The sequence below is a fragment of the Cajanus cajan genome, chromosome 6 (assembly GCF_000230855.2).
Source record: "Cajanus cajan strain Asha chromosome 6, NIPB_CcT2T_4, whole genome shotgun sequence".
Classification (NCBI taxonomy): domain Eukaryota; kingdom Viridiplantae; phylum Streptophyta; class Magnoliopsida; order Fabales; family Fabaceae; genus Cajanus; species Cajanus cajan.
In genome coordinates, this window is record NC_138522.1 from 746,018 (window position 1) to 767,041 (window position 21,024).

Consider the following 21,024-nt stretch of genomic DNA (forward strand, 5'->3'; position numbering starts at 1 on the left):
AATAATAGTTAATATTTGCTTCCATTAAAAAAATTACTTTGTAATAAATAAAATAGTACATTAAATCTCAAAACAAATTTTAAATTGTATAGTTTTACTGATTTCATTTATTTAAAATAATTTCAAACCACTTGTTATGCTGACAAAATTCAGTGTTGATATTTATTTAATAAAATATGTCGAATATTGTTCTGGAATAAATTTATCAACGCACACTTGTGGAAGATATCCCTACGAAATTGGTATGGGAGAAGAGGGAAACTAATTTGAAATGTAACATTATAAACAAGAGTTTCCTTAACGTGTGACGTGACGAATATCAGGTTAAAAGATCCACGCGGCTTTCAGGATCAGCCAGCTGTCTAAGGCCCTTTGAAGTTTGTATTGTACATCTGATATCATTACACAGAAGAACTTGCACTTTAGCCATAAATGTAATATATCTATATATATATTTTTTCAATCTCAATTTCATTAGAATCCATTAATGGGAAATTTTACCAAACCAGAGAACGTAACATTTTCCAGGAAGATTTTGGCTCAAAAAATGACCCAACAAGCCAAACAAAGCGAGAGCTTAAAATAACTGAAAAAACAGACTTGTTGATCCATCTCCAAAGGTCCGCAGATCAGCTGGTTTTACCAATGCCCTGCATAATGGGCAAGTTCGTTCTCTCTCAAACCTGAAAAACAAGCATGTTTGTTGGTTAAGAGATAAGTTACAAACACGATTATCAACAAATCAGAATACAATTTAAAGGCATCTGAATACTTGTCGTAGTTATTTTTATTTAAACACTTAATGAATATAAACGTGGTGAAATAAAAGCTTTTCATAGAACTGAGGTGCTAAATTTTGAGGGAAGTACTTCTGGCCATGAAGCATGCAGAAGAGTAGCAGAAAAATTCCATTTTCATCAATACATTTTCTTCACTCACCAACATAATGCAAAAGAGGAAATGACCATTCATCTTTCTTTGTCAAATACCATACATTTTCTTCAATCACCAACATAATGCAAAAGAGGAAATGACCATTCATCTTTCTTTGTAAAATACCCCCATTCTCATGTTCCATACAATTACAAGCTAAACTCAACAATGCAACGCTTGGATAACAAGGAAAGGCATAAAGATAAATTGAAAACTGAATTTTTTTAACAGGACAAAATCTTAATAAATAGCTAAGGATGCACAAGGATGGACAAAAACAATTGAACAGGTGTTGAACTGAACAACACTATAAATATTCGAATTGTTTGTAAAAAACTTGAGCCGAATTATTTTAAAAATAAAATTGAACTAAATTGTTTAAAAACTGAACTAAACTAATTTTACAAAAGGATAAAATTAAATGTGTCTAAAATAATCCTTCTTGATGAGTTAGCCGTTGGTCCGATAGTCCGACAATCAAGATATCAACAAAAGTGATCCAAAAAATAAATTGTGTCAATTTAGCCAGACCCAAAATGTTAGGCCACTAATTTTTAGACTTAAAATCTACTGGGTCTATTTGGCCCGATATATATATTCCTTTGAAAAATTTCAATATAATAGATATAAAATAAAATTGGCAAATTTGTCCTGTTATAACAGATCAACATGTCAAAATAACAGTTCAATTCAAACTTTTATAGGGCAGTACAATTCAGTTCAATGAAATCAAAGAACAGATCAGTTCATGTGAACTAATGTGCAATTTAATTCAGTTCAAGCGAAAGTTGATTGCAGATTTTATAAGTTCAATTTACTTCATTTTGCCCGCTGCTAAGATGCATGACAAACTAGGGTTTTAATTTTTATTAGTAAATAGTTACATAGCCTATTCAATTTTTTGAATTTATTACACAGAAAAGTATTATAGACCATTGAAAAAGATACCAAATATATGCCTAATTTTAGTTGAAAGGGTGATGTAAACCAAAAGCCAAGAACGACACAATCTATCAAATTTAATATTTGACAATGCGTTCCAGAGAATTAATAGATGCAGCTTATAGGATAAACTCTAGACTGATAACTAAACCACCCTAACCAATTATCTATCTATTACTTTTAAAATCAGTAAGCTTTCAATTTAAAAGGTCCAAACAAGGAATAAAACTCTAAACTGACCATTCCGATACACACTCCTCACAGAACATGTGTTTACAGCTCAACAATATGGGAGCCTGCATCTTCTCCTGGCATATAGCACACATGTCACCAGCTGCATTCACCTGCAGTTAGATACTTAGAATCACCATTAAAAAAATTCCTCAACAAGTTTAAATGATTGTATATAAAGAGTTCTAGCCTCATTATAAAAGGAATAAATGAAAAGAAAAAATCAAAGGAAAAACACCACATTGAATAAAAAAAAGTAAATAACATAATACATAATAAAAGTATAAAACCACATCAATGTATCAAAGACCTTCAGCTCTGCTGCATAATCATATATAGAAAATACTTCCATTAACCAAACACCATATAAAATAGACAAGACAGAGACTCTTCGACAAAACAATGCAAAAGCAGGAAGTTATCCTTGAAAATTTTAAACTTCTCCTCTCAGTTGAAAACTGCAAACAAGGCATGTCACAATCATCTTTCCTCCACACTCCTAAAAATTAAAAACTCTATGCCAACTTAAGCAAATTTGAAGCCAGGCTCAAGATTCTAAAAAAAGCCAAAATACTTAAGAGGGCATTTAACGTATGATTTTTGGACATGAAAAAAAATTTCTTCACAAAACGCACCCTTTGTGTATGTTTATTCAGATTCTTTTTGGAGAAATAATTGTTTTTTTTTGTCAAATTTCAGTTGGAAGCTCTTGCTGAAGAAAAAAAGAAGCAATTACTTACCAGAAACAATCTATTTAACATGCACTTAATCTAAAGATACAGGTAGTTGAAGTGGTAAAGAATTTGAAGGCAGGCTAAAGATTCTCAAAAGACACCAAAATGCTTAGTGTATGTTATATTCAGCTTCTTTTGGACAAATAATTGCTAGCTTTAGTCAACTTTGAGTTGGAAGCCTTTGAGAAAGAAAAAAAGCAACTATTTTCCAGAAACAATATGTTCAGCATGCACTTAATTTGAAGATACATAGATACATTGCAATAGGTAAAAATATGTAAAAGGGCTACTTGGTGCATGAGGCTTCCACCTGGTGGGGTTTGGGGAGGGGCGATGTATGCAGCCTTACTCCAATATGCAAAGAGTATGTTTCCAAAATTTGAACTAGGACTTTCAAGTCACCAGACAAACCTTACCATTGAACCACAGCTCAACCTTAAAGAGTAAACATCTGTGCGTAAAAATAAAAGTAGTGTGCCAAACCAACAACTAAAAACTATTGAAGTATGATAAAATAAAACTGATAAACAAATTTTTGGATCCACAAAGAAATACAAAAGATGTACGTTTCCCTTTCTCTAGTTAAATTTAACACTTCAAAATGTTTTCTAGATAAAAATGGTGGCAAATGAAGAAAACATGCTTGTACAATATAATAGATTTCCTGCATGTTTTGGTAGGTCCTCTGACAGTAAAATCAAGAGTAACAAATAAAAAAATTAGAAGATATAATCAGAATTTACTGCTCTGCCACCAGAAGAGTTGTTCCCTTCAAACAACTGTAATACAGTTTTCATACAATCCTTTCTCCTGCCTCTCTACCCCAAAACATCTATTTATAGCTTATAGGTTCCACTTATAAAGCTGTACAACATATTCTCCTGGAACTAACTAATCTCTCTTCCTTCTAGCATATACTTTAAATATTGGAACCTCTTGGTTCCTAAAATGTTTGGAATTTGGATGTCCATTTGTTGGGGTTGGATGGGCATCATCAAAGCAACACAGTTGTTTTTGATGCATTTTAGGTTTTATCGTGGAAATTGGTTGAGACGTCGATCACACATGAGAACCCAAACCCACAGTTCTTCCCAAGGATCCCTCCCCACGTCATCCAAAAAAATGTTTTATTTTAACACACAACTGCCACATACAAGCAAACAACTAAATAAAATATATGGAAGCCATGATGTCATAATACATTTCTGAAAAGAGAGAATGCAGATATATCCAACATCTTTTTACTATTTAATGACGGATTTCTATCTACATGTGATTACATAATCCTACGGGAAATAAAGGACTAAAGAGTTAAAACTAGGAAAAAAATATTATAAATTCATTTTAAAATTCATATTTAAGCATAAAGATTAGATAGAATATCGTTTTGGTCAGTTGTGACAGTGAAGAATTGGGGTTTAACATGTTTCCTCCATTAACCGTCTGGATGACCTAGTTTTTAACAATTTTGACTTCATATTTTCAAAAGAGCGAAGAGTTTTGTAACTGCAAGAAAACCCCAAACATCAGCACCGGATAATGTTATCAAATTTTAGAATAAGATATAAATAGTTAGAAGAACATAGTTTATAATCATTCTCATCCTTTTGCACTTTTTGCCAGAGGTTTGGAGCTTGGACACCTTGAGGAACAAAACAAAAACCAAGGCTAACCAGCGATTTAAAATGAGAATATTGCACTCTACTACAATAATGTTTCTATCTATCTGGTAATCCTTTTGCAGTCTTCAATCCTTGGCATGAACAAAACACCATGGCCACAGCAGTGCCTGGGCATGGCTGTTTTGTAACATGCCACAAAAACCATGGTGGGGTACTGTTCTTGTCACTCATTGAGGCTGCTTTTAACATAGCATTTATGGAAGAAATTGCCACCATAGCAGAAAAAAAATTGGAAGTTTTAGGGTTTTATTTTATATTAAATAAAAAAATATAAACAGTCTCCATGTGAGACTAGCCTTCTTACTTTTGAAGAAAATGTGGCTCTAGCCATGTTAAACCTAAACTCTACATAAACCCAAACCATCTCCATTTCATGTCCAGTTGTCAGAATACCATTGGTAATAACCAGAAGTTGTCTCTGGCAATCCATGACAGTCTTCAGGCAATCAATTCTATTTCTCATGTAATGGGACTGCCCCCCTCTGTTTCTCCCTTGACAGAATTATAGTTCCCTATCTTCCATTATTTTATTTGGTTTCTTTCCTCTTGCTTTTCCTTTTATGTTCTTTCGTTCCCTCAATGTCCTGTTTCATGAATCTGAAATTCAGATTCATTATTTGCAATATTATATTCTTCTTTTTACAAATAAATTGTCCTTGACATAAATTCTGTTTTACAAATAAATTCCCATTCTTAATTCTGAAAACAGAAATTCTGTTCTCTCTGGAGCCAGTACTCTTCTTTGAATCCAAGCATGATACTGAAATTCTGTTCTCTTCCCCACTTTTTGTTCCCTCAGTTATCTATGTATTTACTCTTTGTTCCCTATTTTATGAATTGCGATACTCTTACTGACTTTTGTTTATATTAATGTTTCAAATTTATTTATCTTGATATATATTATATTATACTGTTATTAGTTCTTTTATTTATAATATTCTACAGTAATTTTGTGTTTGTGTATAGCCTCATGCTTCTGCCAAAGTCTGCTAAGGCATCCACCATATAAAAACAATGCAATTGCATTGAGTCAAAAATTAATCAATCTCATTCATTTCACAATCAATTTTGCATACTCCCATGCATTAAATTCTTAAATAGTAGTATTATCAGTTCCATGATACATGATTAATATGCAACAATTTACCACCATACATGTACACTTCACTAAAATGCATAATCCATACTAAAAGTAATTATATTTTAAGTAATATGATGGAGAACACTTGCATAATTGCATTAACTTATATTACTTTTTTTTTTTCACATTCATGAATCATGCAATGTACTATAGAATAGTTAAACATCGCAGAATTATTTGATTCATTAATTCATTTTACAAATATATAGGTTTGATGGTTCATAATTAAGAGAGGGACTCATCTTTTTGTTGTGCATCTAAAATTTGCATACCCAATTTTAAATATATCATGTGCATTTACAAATATAAGAAAGCTATAAGTTCCAAACAAGAAAAAGCACATAACAGTATCACCAAAATAAATATATAGTAACAAAGGAGAGAGAAGAATTACTTATAAGGCAATTATTAAGATTCAGACTTAATCAGAGCATATTACAAATTATTTACCTGTTCCGTTGTGGCATAAACCCCATAATGAACTTCCTTTTTCGATAACGCTTTTAAGGCAGAAACGAAGCATTGGACCTAAATAAGTACATAGAAGGTTGAACAAATTGGAGTAATTTAGGTTCATGCACAAAAGTTACAGCACTGGGTAGGAATGCCACTTTCAGAGAATGAAAACATACCTTCTCAACTACTGATGTTAGCTTGAAAGTTAGATACAATCCTGTGGTCAGTGAGGAAAAGAGACTTCCGTACTCCTTGTTCAAGAAAAATCGGTACCAAACAGGTGTTGGCAACAAGGCACGATACAACAGCAGAGTGTACTCAACCAGAGTTAACATTTGACCCTTTAATTAAGTTAAATGATTTTAGATGATTATAGGAGGAAGGAAACTATACTTGAAAAATATATGCTTGTTAGAAAAAGTAAGGAAGGTACTAAAAACCTGCCGACGGAAGTTATGGCCTCTTCCATTTTTGTAGTAAATAAGCAACACACACTTGGAAGCCATCGCTGCTTGCCGCACCAATGTATCTAAAAGTCAATGTATATTGTGGTCATCAATACCAACGAACCAAAAAAATATTGACAAATGAATTAGAAACATTATATGCCAAGACCAAAAAAAAGATCAACCAGGACAATATGAAGAGATTTACAAAGATGCTACTTATTATCAGTGTTGCCAACGGAAGAGAAATAGTGAAATGTTATGCAAATAACAAATTTTTTTTTTTTTTTTCGGGGGGGGGGAGGGGGGGGGGTTGAGATTTTACTAGAACGTAGAAAATACTTCAAATAGGCACATAGTGGAAGACCCATAAATCTTGGCTCATCATTGAAAACACATATAATATTGTAACTAATTCATTTAGATTCCACCAAGGTTGGCTGCATAGAAGACAGAAGAAATATGCAACCTAAATATCCAGATATAAGCATTTAATCCATCCACAATACTCACAGTCGCAACACAATTGATGTTAATTCCATGATTCATGTGGCAATATCAATTCAAATGAAACCAGGGAGTTTAGCTCATGCTAGTCAGTCACAATAAAAAATATTCAAGCTTTTAGAATGAGCTATTAAGCTATTGCGAAGTTGTAACAGTTCATCTAAACGCACATTTGTGTAAAGAGTTTAATTGCTTCACATGAGAACTTATGTCATAAGCACTTAATTCAATAAACTTATTTTGATAACCTTCACCATGAAAGCTCGTTGAATTAAGCTAAAAGGAACTTATAGGAAGGTCATAAGCAACTTTTACTAGCTTAATCAAACACATTCAGTTGCTTTAATATTTATGTTATAAGATAAGCTCAAATTCTCCATAAAAGCTCTTCCCAACACCCCTGAAAGAGTCTTGAAATCAGTTGATATCAAAATTAAGAGTTCAAAATGTTTTGAAATTGGTCACCATATAGAATTTTGGATCTTGAACAAAATGTCAGCAGTAATATTCCTTTTTTCCCAGGAAATTACCGACACTTGGGCAACACAAGGGGTCAAGCAATGACTGTGCATAGCACAAAAATGAGACTTTGTTTCTATGTCAAAGAAGGGGAAGAAAAGAGTGGTTAACATTTTTGGTTGATTGAAGTTTAGGGTGATTAAGGCTCTCCCGATTCCAAGGCCAAGAAAAAACACCGATCTAAACAAAGATTTTCAATGAGATTATAGATCATCCACTAATGAGGGAACCTTAAGATTCAAGCCCAATTCATGCAATTTCCATTAGTGAAAGGTTGACCAGGTAAGGCAACCCTCATTGGCAACAAACTGTTAACTTTATCCATAGACAATTTTTATTCAGGTTCAGTCCAGGACCACTGATTAAGTACAAAGAACCCTTTTTTTTTTGTATTTTTTCGGTTCTTCTACCCACAAGATATATTTTAAGAAATATAATAAATTACACTTTCATCCCCTAAGAGATATGAAATATTACATTGTCATCCCCTATTATGTTAAAATTTATATAACATAGTATTTAACATTACTAATATAGCATTAAGTAAATATACATATAAACAAATATTTTTCTTATATAGTATTAATTATTATACTTAATAAATATAATATATAATTATTTTTAATAATTATGTCAAATATTATATTATTAAATATTATATTATTAAATATTATATAATTATTGAATTTAATAAACTTAATGATAATAAATGTATATTAAACACACAACTTTTTATATGAATCTATATATCTACATATATTAAAGATTTATTATTAAATAAAATTTAATTATTAAAAAATTTGAATCTTATATATTTTAATTAAGAATATATTCTAGAGTCAAGCTAAATGGGTAAAGAATATTTTTTAATGGAGTTAAACTAAATGTGTAAACTATATATCTTAATATAAGAGAGAGGAGTAGTGTAATATTCACATATTTTAGGGAAGAAAATGGGTAATTTATTTTGTTTTATATTTGAACATAAAACAGGAGGACATTGTAATACACACATCTCTTAGAGGAGAGAGGTGTAATTTATTTTTAATGGTGTTAAGTTAAATGGAATAAATTATTATTTTAGCATTAGAACGATCAGTTTAATATTCGCATATCTTAGGAGAGAGAAATATAATTTAACCTAAAAATAAAATATTTCAAAATAGAAATGAGTTATGAAGCATCAGAAAAAGGAAGTCTTCAATTTTTCATCAATATCAATCAAGCAAATAACCCTACTATTGTGCTGAAACTTCCAAGTCACTTGCACATTAATCAAGCATTCAACAAGCAAAACAAACTGCTCAGTCATTCACTAAGGAGCCAAATTTCTGTCTCGGTCACATACTATTAACATACATTTTGTCTCTATGCCCAATAGAGTAAATAAAACTGTCTAGTGTAAACAAACTATAACAATGTAATAACTGTGTGTTGTGCACACAGAATAAATACATACCATTAACCAAAATGATGAATATTGTATGCCAGAAAGGTGGTGTTGATTTTGGTGGAAGCATAGCCAAAGGGTATAAAAGATCATCATTTCGATACCACCAGTAAATGCATATCACATGCAGCATAAAGGCAAAAGAGATGCCAATCAGAATAGATACTTTCCGATCTCCCTGCAAAATAGAACATGAATTGAGACTCTCAATTCTATTTTCATTTTCATTAAAAGGACTTCCAAAAATCTAGGTATAGCACCTTCAGGGCTGTCTGCTTCTTAACAATTTCATTTGACTTGAACATCACAGCTGATATACAAATTGTGACGAAGAAACCTGCAAGTTCCCAGAAATTAAAATAAGTTATGTGGAAAGAATCAACTCAAGATAAGAAATTCAGAGTAAATCAATAAACTGAAAGTCTGAAACTGTATGTGAGAGGCAGTTTACCACTCCACTAAAAGTAGAATCAATCAATGCAATATAAATAACAGCATTTAAAAATATACTAAAAAAAAAAGATAACCACATTGCTTCTTTCCCTATTCAGAAGGGATGAAAAGGTTGTAAAGAAGAAGATGAGATACAATCATAATCACATAGAAAATAAAAAGCAAGCAGTATGGTATTCTTCATTAAGTAAAACTTTGCCATAATCAAGTAAGTATAATAAAAGAAAAACAAGGAATTAACTTAATATCGGAATAAACTCTATAAAACCATCTTAAATCTCTTATGATTCCCATTTCCATACAAAGGAGTGGCAACTCCAAGTAGGAGATACAGTAAGCAAAAGACAGGCACAAGCACAACCCTACAACATCCTCAAATTGCTTCAGGTAATGGTAATCTTATCTTTCGCTCTACCTCTTTCCTTGGTGACACCAAGAGATGCCAAGCCACACAGCAGCCCACTCCAGCTTTATTCAGGTTGGAATTAATATAAAACATTAAGCAAGACAGAAACACCAAAAATCAATTAAAACCAAACGGGTAGCGTGTATGTTATTGACTACTAATGTCATAGTGTCCATCCCATCAAAAGGCTCGCAACCTTTCTTTGACCCACACCATTAGCACATATCATGAGAAAACCTAGACAGGCTTCCGAATACAAGAGGCAAGCTATATTGAAGCAACAATCATCAACATCAAAGAGAACCGGGCAGAAAATAGCTACGGATATTTTATTCACTTTTTCCAGTACACCAACAAGTCAAGCAGACACAATCTCTCTAATATCATAAATTGCTTCACCGACGACCTCAAACTCTCGCACATAATCAAAAGACAAGAAGCATTACCTTGCAAATGCTGGCGGATGAAAACTATCAACAACAAGAGCGAAAACGGAAGAATCTGCTCAATCCACTTGGCGACCTGCTGAATATCATACCTCTGGTAGGTAGACGACGATGATGATGAAGAAGAAGAATCCCTGCCGCCACCAATCCCATCATCCAACGAAACCAACGGAACCCTCTCCTCCGCCATTCTCCGGCGAGCCTCGGACGACAGCATCGCGCTCCTCCCGATCACTTCCTCCTCGCAGCCTGCCTCCCGGCCCCGCGACGACGACGGCGAGCCGCTCTCCTGCTCGCCGGCCCCAATTATGCGTATCGCAACCTCCTCCGCGCCGCTGCAGGCATTCTCGTCGGAATCAGAGGCCGAAGCGGACGCAGAAGCCGAAGCCGAAGCCGAAGCCGAAGCCGATTCAGGCTGAGCCTGAAACCGAGGGCGCGTGCGGGGAATGATGATCACAGGCTCCGCGGAATCCTCGCGCGCGCAGTAATCCATGACGAGAGAGAGCGGAGAACGGAACGGGAAACTCATCCCGAACCACGTGACAGCGCCACCGCCGGTCTCGCTCCCGGAAGATGACGACGAGGAAGAAGAAGACGGCGACGATTCCATCGAAACCCTAACGAACGGCGTGTTCCTCTTTTTTTTTTTCCCGATTTCGGCGATCAGCGACGGTAATTGAGAGTCATTAGGTTTAGGTTTAGGATATTTAGAATTGCGAAGTTAGGTGAATGAAGAAAAGAGGTGCGGATGTACATGGTGAGAGGATGCGAGGGTTTAATTGTGCGATGCGATGGACATGGCGGAAGCAGAAGCGGAAGAAGAGAGGAGAAAAGTCAAGGTCAGGAAGCTCAAACAAACCCTGTCTTTCGAAATTTGTGACTGTGTGTGAAAGAGGACGCGAGGTTGACAATGATGATAGAAAAACGCGTTTGATTGGATTGGATATTTTTCTTCTTATACTTTTCTTCCTCCTTCTATTCCAACGGATCAATTCCATTCAATTGCCTTTGCCTTCTCATTACCTCTTTTTTTTCTTCTTCCTTCATTATTATTATTATTATTAATTGCCGTTGCTAATTTGTTTTCGTTAGATTAATGGTGATCATTCGAGTTTGAACGGGTTCTTTTTTGGTATTAAGTCAGATTGTTTGTGTAATAAATTCTCAACATCTGTTTAATTACGGTTACGGGTATGTATCTTAAGTCTTCAAGAAAACTTAATTACGTGTACTTTTTTTTTACAACCCTACATTTCTAGTTCTCATAATTTTCAAAGTCTTTTAAAGAGAAAAAATAGCACTGGTCTTTTAATAATTTTAAAAAATATAAAATAATTTATTAGATAAAATTGGGACTGAATGAAAATAAATTAGATAGATCTCGACGGTAAGTTAGTGTCTCAAGATGATCATCTCGTTTTTCTATCAATAGAAAATGCACTATCAAGTAGTCTTGTCTCTTATGATTCTCCTTAAGTATCTTTTGAATGTAAAAAATGTATATGCTTTCATCCACTCCATAGATCTTTTCATTTGTAGTACGGTTTGATGGTATGAAATTAACATGGCTTTGAATTCATCAAACAAGGTAAAATTAAAGACTAATAAACTCAAAGTCATATGATAAATAAAAAAAATTAATGGGCTAGAATTTAAGTAATTTGGGACTGAATAATTAAATAAATCTATTATCTTATTTTTTAATATAATTTTCATTTTATTTTAATTTATTAAATAAATTTGATGAGTTTCTTTTGTTAAGGGGAAATAAATACTAATGGGAATTAGTGAGAATTTATTGGTGAGTTAGTAGACTAGTGAAGAGTCAATTTTAGTGGATATTAAGTATTAGTGAGAATTTTTGTCATCTTGCCCATCTAAGCTTATAAATAGGAACCTTTTGTAAAAAATTTAGGATGAAAAAAGAAAATGAATTATTCATAATTTGGATATTTCTTCAATTGAGAGGATTTTCTCTCTCTAAGTTGTTAGGAACTACTTTTGATTCTTACCCTTGAATTTCTTAATTCAAAGTAGCGAATTTTTCTCAACTTATCAATCTTTAGGGATTGTGGCGTTGTTCTTCCATTTCTTCCCTCAATCCATATTTTTTTTCTTTTAATTTCTTAATTATGAACTTTCCAACCTAGATATATCTGTAAAACGAATCCATCCCTCTGGGTTCATATCATTTTCCAACCTAGATATATCTATAAAACGAATTCATCCCTCTAGATTCATATCATTTTGTTAAAAGGTCTCATCTCTTGAAGTTCGATTCGCAATGCAATGCTCTTAGTGATATCATAGTAGGGTTTCAAACCCAACCTTGTTCTTGTGAAATTCCTTTTCCTTTTCATTCTCAAGTAAATAGTGCTAAAATTATTATTTTTAGTTCCTATTTTTATGTGGTTTTTTTGTTAAAAAAATATTTTTATAAATTTATAAATTTAAAACATAATTATTTTTCAATAATTTTTTCTCCTCCTAAAACTATTTTAGGAGATAAAAGCCGATTTTTTTTATTCAAACAAAATTAAATATTACAACCTTATTTTGCAAATTTATCAAATAAAAAATATATTTTAATAATAATTAATTATATTGTTTAATTTTCACAACTTTCTCTCACACGCCTAAGAAAAAAAAACTTAAATATAATAGATTATAATATTTAAAATTTAAAATATAGTCATTTTTTGAAATAATGAGATAAGAAAACTTATTTTAATTACAAATTCATTCAAATAACACAGTTAAAAATACATATATTATTATTTTCAGAGAATAATTTCAAAAAGTTACGTCACTTTTAATTTAGTTAATTAAAATATATTCATTAAAACTTAAAAAATGAATTAAAAAATGAATTAAAAAATATCAATATAAGAATTAAAAATACATTCGTTTACGAATATAAACCTTCTTTTATCCATATATGACCGGTTTAAATTTAAGGGAAAATTAACACAATAAATTAAAAAATGTGTTTGAAATTTTTTTTTTGACAATCAGTGTTTAAAATTTAAACAGCAAAAAAATGAAAAAATAAACAATTTATAATTTAAAATATTAAAATAGTATTTTGTTTACATGTGAGATAAAACAATAGTAATACCGCTTTAAACTTTATTTTATAACATATAGAGATAATTTTTTTTATCATTATTTAATTATTAAAATATTTATAATTTCTTTAATCAGTATTTCAGCTTTAAATTAATATTGAATGTAATAAAATATTAAAATTAAAAATAATTTTTGAATTATTAGTTAAATGTTAAAATGCACTTTATTTAATTTTTATTTTTTATTAATAATTGAATATTTTACGAGAATGTTTGCTATATTAATTGCCGACCTTGAAGTCACAGTGGCACCGACTCAGCAGTTGCACAAGCGTTTCGCCACTAATTGATGTCCAGTTGTATACGTTTGCCCCCCGCATACGCCAACTAAAATAAAAAAGAGGCGCGCAATCACCGCATGAACTAAAACAAAAAAGTAAAAACCAATAATAGTAAAGTTCGCATGAAATAAAACAAAATAAATCAGTAAAAAAACAAGCCATTATTTTCTGACAGCCACATATAGAATTTAGAAATGAACCCTATTTATATATTTAATTTTTGGTGTTTGTTTTTTTAAATTTCCCGGGAGAAAGTTACTTTGCGGCAGAGAGAGAATGTTTTTGAAGTTCACAAGTATATGACATGAATGGAATGGAACATCTTAGTATTAGACCAACCAACGTAACATACGTGTCTATATGACAGTACGCGAAAATTTAATCACAATCCACTCCCCTAACATGACAACTATCTCATATCTCCTTTTCAGTTTCAGCAACACCATTTACAAGATGCATATATATAAAATACCTGCACTTGGAGGATGGAAATTCCATTACCCTACCCCTTCCACTTGTCTTTCACCTTCCTTAACTCTCTTAATGCTTCAATTGGAGACTTGCACCCTATCTTCTCCTACAAATATCATTTTAACATTTCTCAGAGTTTAGAACAAAGAAATGAAAATATGTCATAGTATGTGCTATAATTACAATTTTGTACATTCAATTTTTTTTTCAAAATTTGCGTCTAAAATTGACAATTTAGACGTGACTTCCATTAATCAAGTATTATTCTAATACCGACGAAAATTAATTTTGGAAGTATCAAATCGACTCCAATGTCCAGGGTTGACCTTACCTCCTATTAATTTGTGCTCTCTTAAGCATACCCTTTAGTCAGAAAAAATGGGTAAGCGGGGGCAAACCTGAAGGGCAGGTAAATCAACCCTCATAAAAGGGTTGGTTTCCATCTCTTCCTCAATGGTAGAGGGAATTGTAGGTAGGCCAGCTTGCTTCTGATTCTGAGCCCATGTTAATTTCTGTTGTATCCTCGAATTATCTGGCTCAATAGTCAGAGCAAATTGCAAGTTCTTCTCTGCATACTGGAGACACACCATATTCAAACTCTTAAGCTTGATTAGTAATATGAAGTACAAGAAAGTATAGTAAATGAACAAGAATTCAAGCTTTTGTGGGTCAGAAGTTGATGGAGGACCATCCATGGAGCTTCATGTGAGACCCATCACTAAGCCAATGGCTAGGAGAGTGGAAGAGGATAGGGAAGTCAAAACCTTAGAAGACATGTTTCTCAAGATTAAAATACACTAATCACTCTCGTAAGCTTTGATAGCCTAGAATTTATCTTTATGCCTATTTTGCCCTTATCTTTGATTTTCCATTTTTACCCTTGTATTTTGGGGTATCTTAGACATATGATCTATTTTACTTGTATTTCCAATTTTATCCTTATATTTTGGGGTATTTTAGTCATAGGATTTATTTTCTTTTATATTTCTCATTTTACCCTTGTATTATGGGGTACTTTAGATCATAGGATTTTATTTTTGGGCTAAGGTATTTGATTAGGGTGGGAACAAAACCTAGACATATTTTTTGTGGCTCTTGGACCTATTTTTGGTGTTAGAAGGCTTAGGCTCAAGTGGAGGCAAAGGTTGCATGGTCTTATCATGCACCTAGATGTAGCCTAACTAATCCCAAAGATTCCATCATTGGCCACCAAATTGCATCTAAGGTTCATTTGCATTTCATTTGGTGTGCATTTGGCTTGTGAATTTCGTCCATGCACTCTCCAAATGCAACCCTAAATGCCTCTCATTCCTATAAATACCCTAGGCTATGCATCATATAAATACTTTGGAATATATGAATTTGAATGACCATTTTTTGCCTCAAATCCTCTCCTTAGTCACTAGGTCTACACGGCCTACCTCTCCTATGTCCTCCCTAGAATGAGTTTAGGGTTACTTTGAGTGGCCTTCATCTCTACTTGGTGAAGAGAGCCAACTAAACACCCAAAAAAACCATCCTCCCAACCTTTCTCCTATTTGCCCAAAACTCCACCTTTCACGCCTATCATCACTTAGCCTCACCCTTGAAGGAACGTCCACCCTCTAAGGTCACCATCTTGGCCTTGGAAAGGAGCTCCTCTTCACCATTGAACGTTTGATCATCCCCTTGGTGGAAGGAGTCTCAGAAGTGTCATAAGTCCACAAGCACAAAATAAAATAATGTAGAGAATATCCACTTTTCTCTCGTATGTTTTTAATGCCTCATGATATAAACTATTTGATCAAGTTTTTGAAACAGTATTTATGAATTACTTAACAGTATTAACTATAAAGAGTCTACAAGTATGGCCTAATGATTATGATTGTCAACAATAACTTTCACAACCAACCATTCCTAGGTTAGGTCACTATGCATCCTAAATATGTTCATAAGTGCTACATAAATTGAGCCAAGATGCTAAAGAATTCTGGGAAAGTGGATTTTAGTACCATATTACCTCATGGCCACAGTAAACTCGGGTTGATTTTGGTAATGAACCTAATGTTACACAGAGTGACTGATACATCTGTTCTGCAGTTCCTTCAAAAAATTTCCCACAACCAGCAATAAACTATACAAAAAAGAAATAACAAAATAAATCTAGGATTTAAACTTTAAAGTAGGAGTCCTACTTTAAACTGTAGGACCTCTACATAATTCATATACCCACAAGCATTCACACAGAAAGCGACTAAAAGGTAAGTCATATACACTGACTCCAAGCACTTGGTGTAGCTTTTTTAGAATCAATTTATTGTATTCTTTCCTAAGAACTCTTATCTTTTGGATGTGTTTCATGAGAACTCCATAAATGAAAAAGGTAAGACTGATCAGTCAACTTACCAGTGTGTCTCCAGTAAAAACAGCAGGTTGCTCATCCTCTTTTCCAGTAACATAATAGCTTATGTGACCTTTGGTGTGGCTGAGCAGGTCAGGAAAATGGTTTATGTTAACAAAAGATAGGGAAAGCATGAAATTTAGATTCAACCACATAAGGAATCATCAAGCTACTACATGTATTTGATAATAAGGAAAAAGATTCAAAGAAGCAGGGTGATGACTAATTGGTGGTTTATAACAAAATCAATGCATCTTTTGGTTTTCACACATAGACAGTGGTATAAAACTCTAACCCTGTGCTTGGAGTAATATGGCTATATAATTAAAATGATACTCCATGTGTCCCAAATCTTAGTCCTTCAAGATTAATGCATATGGATTTCTTTTGGTACATAAAACTTGAATGCTTATGGATTAAGAAATACTTAACAAATATAAATTTGGACTAAAAAAAAACCTCACTTAATATCCCACTATGTCGATGGAAAAATTTGCCTATTAAATAAGGTATAATTGAGAAAAAAAAGTCATTAATTAGACTATGAAATTCTAAAATGTCAATTATTTGAAAGAAAAAAAAAGAAGCTAAAAGGACTAGAGATTTAGGATGGAGGGAGTTTGATTTAAAACGTATGAGAAGTGTGAAGATGTATTAATCATAAAACCTAAAAAGGATTTGTATGAGTTGGATCCTTAAATGAGTATCATTCCCTACAACTTTTATACAATAATTCAGTTATAAATCAGATTCCAAACTTGGGTAACAGAGACACAAAGGATGAGCCAACTTAGCAGTAGCATGACAAAATTCAAGTAGTGTGCTTAGCAGTTAGCAAGTTGATGACTTTTCTAAACCTCTTCCAGAGTTGCATTATCAAGGGTGGTAACTAAATATTAAATTCACACTTTCCAGTTTAATGTTTGGGGAAGGGGACCAATAACAATATGTAATTGACAAGTTTAATAGCTATACCACGGTGTGTGGAGAGACAATATATTAACATCAGCCCCAAGGGACACCTTATCCCCATTTTGAACCTTATCAGTGCAACCCTTGACGTTATCCACTGAACCACCATAAACCTTGATTCCAGGCACCAATTGCTTTATCTTTTCATTTCCACCAGCATGATCCCTTTCATTATGACACAAAGTTTACAAACGTGCATAACCAACCGAGATCTGATGCCTATATATAACCAAGTACAGTTGCATAAACTGTACAATGTACATCATATTTCTTTCTCAACAAACTTCAAAAAAAAAAAAAGAATTTATAACTTAATAATTATGTAGCAGCTAATCCATGTGACAACTGTCAGGAAAATGCACCAAAGCACTGAGATTTCAAAGAAGGAATGAATAAATATCTGACTACTAGCATATTAAAATTACTAAGTTTCAAAGCAGAGATACTAGTATACAGGTTCTAGAATTTATATTATCAACCGCAATTGCGTGGGGTAATTCCACTGTGCCTTTGGCCAGCTAAACAAAGGTTATAGTTTCTTCATACAAAATTTTGTACAATCAACAGAAGCAGAGATAAATATGAAAAGACCAAGACAGTTTACATCCATTTTAGGATAAGTGTCCCTCTATAAGCATAGATAATACAAATTCAGATATTTGCTTCCAAAAGTAGCCATATTAACCGCAGTTCTAAGCTAGGCAAAGCTAAAAGCTAATTGTAAAAGTAATTAGAACTCCCAGTTAAAATATATATCGACCGAAATTGCAGCATAAATACGAAAGTTAACTCAAAAATACCCTAAACAAATAAACATGATTCAACATGACCAACCAAAATGAAACTATGGTACAGTGGATAAATCGAATATGCAAAAAAAGAAGAAAAAAAGTGCAAACTAGTAGCAGCACCCGTGACGATGTGAGGTGAGGACAAGCTTGAGATTGACTCCATGAGAATTGGCAGCTTCTAGAACCTTCTCAGGCTCTACAGGATCCACCACCGCACCTTCTCTGCTGCTCTCATCGACAATTCTGCAGCAGTGCAAAACCAAATTAAAGGATTGTTGCCTAATAGTATTATTAATAATAAACTGTGAAGCATCACAACAAAGGCCAGAACTAGAACCTGCAAGCTGTGTTGTAACTGTTTGCACGTGTGTTAATGTTAAATTTGTTTAGGATTGCATAGAATTATAACATAGACTTACAAGTATGAATAACTGTCTTGCAGACAAGGAACGTGATAGATTTTCATGGTTTAGGAGAAACGACAATCACTATCACTATACAACGTAGCTTCGGGTTCTTTCTAGTTTAGTTTGACTTTAATACGAAATACACGACGAATGGGAACGCAATTCATTGCTGCCTTGGTTTGGTCTTAGATTGCCACGTTCCACTCACCGTCTCCCGTGTCAAAGAATAAGCAAGTACGTAATGTTCTGGCTTAAGAACCAGAATAAATAAAAATAAAATAAAAATTTCAAAAAAAAATTAAAAAAAAAAAAACTATTTTACCAAAATAAATTATTTTGGACACTTAGGAGCGAGAAAAGTGTGAAAGCGTCAAGCAATTTGACGTTTTTAGTACACTGTGCATGGGACGAAAATGTAAACACTGAAGGCGTCAGACTGGGTGACGTTTTGGTAATGTTCATATACAAAAAACGTCAACAGTATTGACGTTTTCTGTATAAAGTGAAAATAAAAAAATAAAATAGAAAAACTGATGGGCTGGGGCTTCGAAACACAACCAGAACGGTCCGTTCTGAAACAAGAACGGGCCGTTCCGATTCACTTTTCGTGTGTTTCATCTGGATCTGGAACGACCCATTCCAGATGCAAATGCAACACAAAAGTAGTGAATCAGAACGGCCCGTTCTGGTTTTAGAACGGGCCGTTCCAGGTTTTTCTGCATTAAAAAATTATAATTTTTTTTTAACATAAATTGTGCTTTTGATTTTTTTATGATATTCAATTTATGATTTTTGTTTCTCAATTTTTAGTTATTCAATTTTAGTCTCTCAATTTCATTTTTATGAATAGGAATATTTAACGTGGCTACATACACAAGACAGGATTCGAATCCCTGACCTTGCTTAAGGTGGATCAACCCCTACCACTGAACCATACGCTTAAAGTTTAATTTTAATTTTATTAATAAATATTATCTATTAACTATTAAAATTATAACATTGATTATGAATTTATATATTAAGTAGATGATTAGATAATTAATATTTACTTCAATTATTATATCATTTATTAGTGAGATAAAAATTGTAAAGTTTATAGAATTAGAGTAAATTTATAAAATTATAAGTCAGGGAAACAAAATCGCAGATTAAATATTATAGGGATAAAAAATAAAATTTATCTTTGATTTTAATATTTAATTTAAGAAAAAAAGTTAAAAATGAAACATAGTATAATATTTTTGATAACGTGACAATTAATGAGATGAATTTTTTTAATAACGTGGCATTTTTATGACAAAACACTAGACATGGTAATAGGCAGAACAAAGGTAAATTTTGTTTTTAGTTCTCATCTTTGTCCTCATAAAAGGCCAACAAGTTCTGATTTGGATAAACTCATAAGAGAATGTTAGTACTTTTTTATAATTTTAATTTAGTTTGAAAATTTTAAAAAATATATATTTTAAGTTATTAATTATATATAATTCAAATAATATATAAAATTAATAAATAATGAATAAATTTAAATAAAAAATTTAAGAATTAAATTATATTGGAACGGCCCGTTCTGAAACCAGAACGGGACGTTCTGGTTTTATTTTTGTGTGTTGCATTTTCATCTAGAACGGGCCGTTCCAGATCCAAATACAACACGTGAAGAGTGAATTGGAACAGCCCGTTCTGGTTTCAGAACGGGCCGTTCTGGTTGTGTTTCGAAGCCCCAACCCGTCAGTTTTCCATTTAATTTTAATATTTTTTACTTTATACAGAAAACGTCAACACTGTTGACGTTTTTTGTATATGAACAGTACCAAAACGTCACCCAGTCTGACGCTTTCAGTGCTTACATTTTCGTCCCATGTACAGTATACTAAAAACGTCAAAGTGTTTGACGCTTTCACACTTTTCTCGCTCCTACGTGTCCAAAATAATTTATTTTGGTAAATAATTTTTTTTTAATTTTTTTTATTTTTTTTTGAATTTTTTTTTGAATTTTTATTTATTCTGGTCAAAATGCCTAATGTTCTTGTAAAATAAAAGGAAAACCCTTTTTAATTGAGGGATACGGTATAATTGAAATTATCAATTTCATTCTAAATTTATTATTTTTAATAATTTATTTATATAATGTTTTCATATTTTTAAATTATTTTATATATTTTTTTATATTTTATCCTTTCATTTTTTTAAAATTATTTAATTGTTCTATTTATATTCTAAATCTTTTTAGTTTTCTTTGTAATAG

General features: G+C 32.4%; 2 protein-coding genes across 9 annotated transcripts; both read right to left on the reverse strand.

The window, feature by feature from the left end:
• Positions 1-239: 239 nt before the first annotated feature.
• LOC109810057 (uncharacterized) lies at positions 240-12,778 on the reverse strand. Of its 2 annotated transcripts, XR_003805163.2 has the most exons (9): positions 10,347-12,778; positions 9,302-9,378; positions 9,051-9,219; positions 6,560-6,648; positions 6,296-6,460; positions 6,114-6,191; positions 2,116-2,219; positions 502-683; positions 240-392 (listed from the first exon to the last, which is right to left on the reverse strand). XR_003805163.2 is itself a non-coding variant. In XM_020373421.3 (8 exons), exons 1-8 carry the CDS (start codon positions 10,954-10,956, stop codon positions 578-580), a joined length of 1,398 nt encoding a protein of 465 aa, XP_020229010.1. In that variant the 5' UTR covers positions 10,957-12,777; the 3' UTR covers positions 240-577. The 2 variants fall into 2 exon arrangements, 1 of the variants encoding a protein (XP_020229010.1); XM_020373421.3 differs by having other exon boundaries at positions 240-683; positions 10,347-12,777.
• Positions 12,779-13,701: 923 nt separating this feature from the next.
• On the reverse strand, positions 13,702-18,982 carry GLY2 (Metallo-hydrolase/oxidoreductase superfamily protein). Of its 7 annotated transcripts, none has more exons than XM_029273728.2 (8): positions 18,789-18,973; positions 18,490-18,612; positions 17,582-17,743; positions 16,612-16,690; positions 16,226-16,339; positions 14,625-14,801; positions 14,228-14,332; positions 13,702-13,837 (listed from the first exon to the last, which is right to left on the reverse strand). In XM_029273728.2, exons 1-7 carry the CDS (start codon positions 18,833-18,835, stop codon positions 14,258-14,260), a joined length of 777 nt encoding a protein of 258 aa, XP_029129561.1. In that variant the 5' UTR covers positions 18,836-18,973; the 3' UTR covers positions 13,702-13,837; positions 14,228-14,257. The 7 variants fall into 7 exon arrangements, with proteins under 7 accessions (XP_029129561.1, XP_020229114.1, XP_082932580.1 ...); XM_020373525.3 differs by having other exon boundaries at positions 13,702-13,801; positions 18,789-18,972; XM_083076454.1 differs by lacking the exon at positions 14,625-14,801 and having other exon boundaries at positions 18,789-18,982.
• Positions 18,983-21,024: the final 2,042 nt, after the last annotated feature.